The 7225-nt window shown below is 43.8% G+C and overlaps 1 protein-coding gene across 1 annotated transcript; it reads right to left on the bottom strand.

Moving 5' to 3' along the window:
* Positions 1-442: 442 nt before the first annotated feature.
* Positions 443-6863, bottom strand: LOC115814001 (inositol-tetrakisphosphate 1-kinase-like). The gene is made up of 10 exons (XM_030776709.1): positions 6781-6863; positions 6599-6623; positions 5638-5760; positions 5201-5315; positions 4727-4825; positions 4246-4286; positions 3830-3995; positions 2567-2634; positions 1075-1237; positions 443-570 (listed from the first exon to the last, which is right to left on the bottom strand). Exons 1-10 carry the CDS (start codon positions 6861-6863, stop codon positions 443-445), a joined length of 1011 nt encoding a protein of 336 aa, XP_030632569.1.
* Positions 6864-7225: the final 362 nt, after the last annotated feature.

The following is a 7225-nucleotide window of genomic DNA, read 5'->3' as shown; positions in this document are numbered from 1 at the left end:
AGCAGCAGGTGATGGTTGATGGCTGATGGAGATGTTCAACATTTTTTCCCTTCTCACTATTTCCCTTTTCACCACATCTCTTCTCACCATATCCACCGTGTACAGCAAACGGTTCTACTGTTGGCGTGTCGACTCTCAGCTGGCACGGCCCGTGGAACACTCCAGAGTGTCATCTGTGTTAGGGTTAGGGTTAGGGTTAGGGTTGTTAAGGTTAGACCGTGATGACGGTACGTTTTTCCTGTAAGGAGCTGGGTGTTTAAGTGTGAGGACAGGGTTAGGGTTAGGGTTAGGGTTGTTAAGGTTAGACCGTGACGATGGTGGGTTTTTCCTGTAAGGAGCTGGGTGTTTAAGTGTGAGGACAGGGTTAGGGTTAGGGTTAGGGTTGGGGTTGTTAAGGTTAGACCGTGACGATGGTGGATCTTTCCTGTAAGGAGATGGGTGTTTAAGTGTGAGGACAGGGTTCCCCGCTGCTGAGTGAGGCTGAGTCAGAGTGAGGCCGCTCTCGACTCTCCAGCACAGACTGAATGTGTCTGAGCAGAGAACCAAAGAACTGTGTCACGCCTTCATAACCTAGGACACACCCAAGAGAGGCGGAGTTATAGCTGACACCCACACACACAGGCAGGGTTACCTATGACACACACAGACAAAGGCTATCTATGCCACAACAGAGGTGGAATTAACTATGACACACACACAGATGCAGGGATATTTATGATGGTGTGTGTGTGTGTGTGTGTGTGTGTGTGTGTGTGTGTCTTTGTGTGTGTAGATATATGTGTGCATATATTTGTTTGTGTCTGTGTATGTGTGCATATGTTTGTTTGTATGTGTGTGTGTGTGTGTGTGTGTGTGTGTGTGTCGTGTGTTCTGTGCCCTGTGCCCTGTGCCCTGTGCCCTGTGCCGTGTGTGTGTGCATGTCTGCACATGTGTTTGTGCCGTGTGTGTGTGCATGTGTGTGTGTATGTGTGTCGTGTGTGTGCATGTATTTGCATGTGTGTGTGTGTGTGTGTGTGTGTGTGCTGTGTGTGTGCGTGTGTGTTTGCATATGTGTGTGCGTGTGTGTGTGTGTACCTGGAAATATATTAATGTCGATGATTGTCAGAGTGTGTGTTTGTATGTTGACTATGACATCCACTCCAAACAAAGCCATCCCAAGCTCCGCCCTCAGCTCCCTCACCAAGGCAACCATTACATCGTCACTAGGCAACGGGACCTGAGGCAGAGAGTCGTCCAGCTAAAAGCGAATCATACCAGAAGTCAGAAGCCGCCAATCAAACAACAAACCAGGAAGTGTTTTTCAGTCACACAGTCTGTTTCCATGAGACGTGTCACGAATTGTTTTCACTTTCAGGACTAAAACACATTCAGTTCACAATAGTGAATTAAACCTGTTCCCTCAGAATGGAATCCTTTAACGCTGTGCACATAAACCTCAAATGAAATAGTTTAATAACATCACTGGTACTGAAAAGATACTTGATTATGTTTCAGTCTAGTGAGAAGATGACTACACCCAGCAGTTCCTACAAATGATCATATAATGTTTTAAGGTGACATAAAATATTTACATATTTCATTCAAATGATCATAAAATTACTTAAGGTAAGATAAAATATTACATATTTCATTTAACTGATCATATAGTGATTTATGGTAAGATAAAATATTACATATTTCATTTAAATGATCATATAATGATTTATGGTAAGATAAAATATTACATATTTCATTTAAATGATCATATAATGATTTAAGGTAACATATTACAAATTTCATCCTGAGTTCAAGACTTTTACCACTCACAGCGGTCAGGTGAATCAGTCAAGACTTTGAACACTCACAGCGGTCAGGTGAATCAGTCAAGACTTTGAACACTCACAGCGGTCAGGTGAATCAGTCAAGACTTTGAACACTCACAGCGGTCAGGTGAATCAGTCAAGTCTTTGAACACTCACAGCGCTCAGGTGAATCAGTCAAGACTTTGAACACTCACAGCGGTCAGGTGAATCAGTCAAGACTTTGAACACTCACAGCGGTCAGGTGAATCAGTCAAGTCTTTTAACACTCACAGCGGTCAGATGAATCAGTCAAGACTTTGAACACTCACAGCGGTCAGGTGAATCAGTCAAGACTTTTAACACTCACAGCGGTCAGGTGAATCAGTCAAGACTTTTAACACTCACAGCGGTCAGATGAATCAGTCAAGTCTTTGAACACTCACAGCGGTCAGGTGAATCAGTCAAGACTTTGAACACTCACAGCAGTCAGGTGAATCAGTCAAGACTTTTAACACTCACAGCGCTCAGGTGAATCAGTCAAGACTTTTAACACTCACAGCGGTCAGATGAATCAGTCAAGACTTTTAACACTCACAGCGGTCAGGTGAATCAGTCAAGACTTTTAACACTCACAGCGGTCAGATGAATCAGTCAAGACTTTTAACACTCACAGCGGTCAGGTGAATCAGTCAAGACTTTTAACACTCACAGCGGTCAGGTGAATCAGTCAAGACTTTTAACACTCACAGCAGTCAGGTGAATCAGTCAAGACTTTTAACACTCACAGCGGTCAGGTGAGAGCAGGATTCAGGTTTTGACACTTCGTGACTGTTGAAGAAGATTGTTCTTCTGTCTATGAACATATAAAATACAGAGGGAAATTCATCAGAGACTCATGCAGATGTGTTTGTGAGAGTCATAAAGGCTCGTTAGACACTAGTAAAGTTAGCTGGGCTCTTAATGGCTCGTTAGACACCAGTAAAGTTAGCTGGGCTCTTAATGGCTCGTTAGACACCAGTAAAGTTAGCTGGGCTCTTAATGGCTCGTTAGACACCAGTAAAGTTAGCTGGGCTCTTAATGGCTCATTTGACACCAGTAAACTTAGCTGGGCTCTTAATGGCTTACAACATAGACATGGTAACTATCTTCTCACAAAACACATTTCCAAAGGCCTCAGTTTGACCTTGTTTTTAACTGATACAAATTATGAACACCCCCAACCAATATTCAAGGCAACACTTAGTCCTTTAAATTAGATTATTTGGTTATTTCTTCCATCTTTATCATCAAACATACTGCTCCAGATGGCACAACAACAACAACAACAACAACAACAACAACAATAACAGCAACAGTAACACAGCTACTACTACTGATAATAATAATAATAAAAAAGTAACATTATTATTATTATTATTATTATCATTATTATTATTACTTTCAAATCATTCTTCACCAAAAATCACAGGGCATAATAGTGAGCAGTGAAACGAGCCTCCACACTGAAACACGGAGCCTGATCACAGACGAGGAGGGAAATCATCCAGTTTTAAAATCTTCTCCACAGGGAATTGGAATAAAACAGATTTTGACAAATTTCTCAGGTACGGGAGAAACAGACATAACCATTAATAATTCAGGTATAAGTCATAATGTTTTTTGTTATAAGCATATGAAATATATCACTATCCTAGTCGTATTAGAGGTTCTAAAGTTGCTACCCCTAAGCACAACATACGACCCTGTTTGAAGCATTTTCAAACAAAACAGCATTTGAGAAGTCATTCTGAACGAGAAAAATGTGACCTGACATAGGAGATGTATGCCCTCCAGTGGACAGAGTACAGAATAGCAACTGTGCAATTAAAAAGGAACTAGATATTAATGCTTGAGTTCTTTGTCAATAATTGACACCAGTTTCATGAGAGCCAGATGTATATTTATTGCCTTACCCTAGTGTTTGAAACCGTCAAGATGGGCAGGGTTAAGAGGGGTGGGGCTAACGAGGGCAGAGGTAAGAGGGGTGGAGGTCAGAGCTGTATACTGACCACAGGGTCCAGGGGGAAAGTTCTTCAGGGAGGGTCTCTCCACCGTAAAATGATCATCTCCAACCACAAAGACTTTATGAAGAACAGCCCCGTGATTCACAAAGCTCTGCAAGACACACGGAGGACATACGTCTGCCAGGCCAGCCGCACCGAAGATAAGAGACATCTGGACAGAGAGAGAGAGAGAGAGAGAGAGAGGGGAGAGAGAGAGAGAGAGAGAGGGAGAGAGAGAGAGAGAGAGGGAGAGAGAGAGAGAGAGAGAGAGAGAGAGGTGGAAGATGGAGAAAGAGACCAAGAGATTGTGTTCATACACCATGCACTATGTGAATAACACATAGAGGAATCATTAACCATAATAACTGCAGACACTCACTAATCATTCCTCTCAGTGACAGATTAACGAGAGAGACATTTACCTCATGGGAACGACAGCCGTGAGCCACTCTGGTCTTACAAACTAAAGGACAGAGAGACCACAGCAGACAGACTGGTGAACGGTTGTGACGGTTAGTGTTTTGTGAGTTTTGTGGTGAACAGTTGTGAGGAACAGTGTTTTGTGAGTTTTGTGGTGAATAGTTGTGAGGAACAGTGATTTGTGAGTTTTGTGGTGAACAGTTGTGAGGAACAGTGTTTTGTTAGTTTGTGGTGAACAGTTGTGAGGAACAGTGATTTGTGAGTTTTGTGGTGAACAGTTGTGAGGAACAGTGTTTTGTTAGTTTGTGGTGAACAGTTGTGAGGAACAGTGATTTGTGAGTTTTGTGGTGAACAGTTGTGAGGAACAGTGATTTGTGAGTTTTGTGGTGAACAGTTGTGAGGAACAGTATTATGTGAGTTTTGTAGTGAACAGTTGTGAGGAACAGTGATTTGTGAGTTTTGTGGTGAACAGTTGTGACTGACTGAGAGGAAAAGTGAGCCGCTTCTTCTCCACCGCCTCTAGAATGATGGACAGATCATTGGTGTTTATCTCCACGTACGGAGGACTACAGATACTCCTGCCTGTAAAGACAGAGAGAGGGGGAGGAGAGGGAAAGAGAGGAGAGAGGGCCGTGTCAGCGAGAGAAAAACTGAGACAGAGAGAAGTCACAGAGACAGAGGGACGTCACAGAGACAGAGGGAAGTCACAGAGACAGAGAGAAGTCACAGAGACAGAGGGAAGTCACAGAGACAGAGGGAAGTCACAGAGACAGAGAGAAGTCACAGAGACAGAGGGACGTCACAGAGACAGAGGGAAGTCACAGAGACAGAGAGAAGTCACAGAGACAGAGAGAGGTCACAGGGACAGAGGGAAGTCACAGAGACAGAGGGAAGTCACAGAGACAGAGGAAAGTCACAGAGACAGAGGGACGTCACAGAGACAGGGAGACAGCTGACCCAGTGACTCTTGGATCTTGCTCATAATCCGATATGAAGCGAATCGGTCCAGTAACTGCCTCATCGCCGGCAGGGGGTCCAGAACCACGGTCTGAGGATGGGACGACACATAGCCCTGAAAGATTATTAGTATTATTTATTATTAGTAGTAGTAGTATTGTTGTTGTTGTTGTTATTACTTTTTATTATTATTATTATTATTACTATTATTATTGTTGTTATTATTGGTGGTGTTGGTGTTAATGCAGAAAACAAACAATTATCATTAGAATTGTGAAAAGAAATAAAATTCCAAGAGTTAGATTTCAAAATCTTATGCCAAGCTGATTGCAAATGTATCATACAGAGTAAGTGATATTTTTATTATGAGTGAATGTTGCGCTCATGGCTTTGAATTCACTGTGCAGTGTTGTCAAACCCTAAACCCTCCAGAATACCTGGAAATTGTCCAGCAGCTGCTGTGATTGGCTGTCATGTTCTGCCTCCACAATGACATCAGAAAGCTTGTGCACTATGATGTCAAAATGACCCTGTGATTCAATGGGTTGGCTCAGATCTATCTACAGGGGTGAGAGAAAGAAGCCAATCACATGTCAACTTTCAGAAGTTTTTAAAATGGTGGTCTGGCTGCTGCTGCAAAGGTCTCTCTTGTGAGTGTGTGTGTGTGTGTGTGTGTGTGTGTGTGTGTTTGTGAGTTTATGTGCGTGTGCATGCGTGTGTGCGTGCGTGTGTGTGTGTGTTTACATGTGTACGTGCGTGCATGTGTGCATGCATGCATGTGTATGTGTGTGTGTGTTTATGTACGTGTGTGTGCGTGTGTGTGTGTGTGTGTGTGTGTGTGTGTGTGTGTGTGTGTAAATAGCAGGTGGCTGCAGGTGGCTATGACAGTACAGAGAGTGAAAAGAGATGAGCATGAAGTCATCTGCTACCGACAGAGAGCAAGAGAAAGATGGGGAGAGAGAGAGAGAGAGAGAGAGAGAGAGAGAGAGAGAGAGAGAGAGAGAGAGGGAGAGAGAGAGAGAGAGAGAGAGAGAGAGAGGGAGAGAGAGAGAGAGAGAGAGAGAGAGAGAGAGAGATGTTGTGTGTGTGTGTATGTGTGTGTGTGCGCGCGCGCGCGCGTGTGTATGTGTATGTGTGTGTGCGTGTGCATGTGCGTGCGTGCGTGCGTGCGTGTGTCTGTGTGTGTAGTACATCTTCACATTCGTTAACGTTAATTCAATCGCTACTTTATCACAGTGTGGGAATCGGTTCATTAAATGTACCTTCATGTTTTTAAACTGACAGTTTACAGTTCATCCATCCAGTGGCACGACCGACCGTCCGTCGATTCACTTCTATCTGTTACTCTGAAAAGTATGCAAGGAACTATACAAAAAATGACAAAACTTGGCAACTCACCTCGACCACGTCAATGCCTCGGTTACTGTGAAGTGGAGAGGTAAAGAACTATCGTCAGAACTATCGTAAGACAGACCGATCGGTAAGCCGATCATCCTGTCCCCACACAGCACCGGTAAGAATTGCCAGCTAAAACATACTCTCAGTTCACTTTAATTCACCTCAGGCTGGGTCTAACTTACGCACAGAGGTCGGCGAAAGCGGTCAGGTTCATTCGCCGCCTTTTCTTGACACTCAAACAGAATCCGACTCGGTGGCTGGCCATTTGAGTTTGCACTGTAATGTCCAGTGACAACCCTGTGCGGTGTAAGAGACCCCCTGGGTCGCGCGGTGGGAGGGGAGTAAGTGGGAATGTTTGACAGGTGTGAGTATATCTTTGAGTCGTCAGTACTGTTGGAGCAGACCAGCCCAATAGTTACGAAATGATGTGCCTCCTAGCCGACGCGCAAAATTAAGCAGGCTACAGTCGTCTAGAGCACAAGATGTTCATTTAAACTGGTAGAAACACCGTAGAAACATTCATAATTATTCACGTTTCGTGTTTACATTTCAAATAATGATTTTCCCTTGAGTCGGCGAGACTTCCTGATAAAAGACTGGCGTCCTCGCGCCGCTGCTCCATCGTGA

Source organism: Chanos chanos, chromosome 6, assembly GCF_902362185.1.
Source record: "Chanos chanos chromosome 6, fChaCha1.1, whole genome shotgun sequence".
Lineage (NCBI taxonomy): Eukaryota > Metazoa > Chordata > Actinopteri > Gonorynchiformes > Chanidae > Chanos > Chanos chanos.
Note: the sequence above shows the minus strand (reverse complement) of the source record. Positions and strands in the feature narration are given on the sequence as shown.

Excerpts from the sequence above, each read along its gene's own strand:
- LOC115814001 (XM_030776709.1), bottom strand. The coding sequence starts at position 6,863 with ATGGCCAGCCACCGAGTCGGATTCTGTTTGAGTGTCAAGAAAAGGCGG. Across the intron at positions 4,287-4,726 it reads GCGGCTCACTTTTCCTCTCA|TTTGTAAGACCAGAGTGGCT; the intron begins GTCAGTCACAAC and ends TCTGTCCTTTAG. Across the intron at positions 3,996-4,245 it reads ACGGCTGTCGTTCCCATGAG|ATGTCTCTTATCTTCGGTGC; the intron begins GTAAATGTCTCT and ends CTCTCTGTCCAG.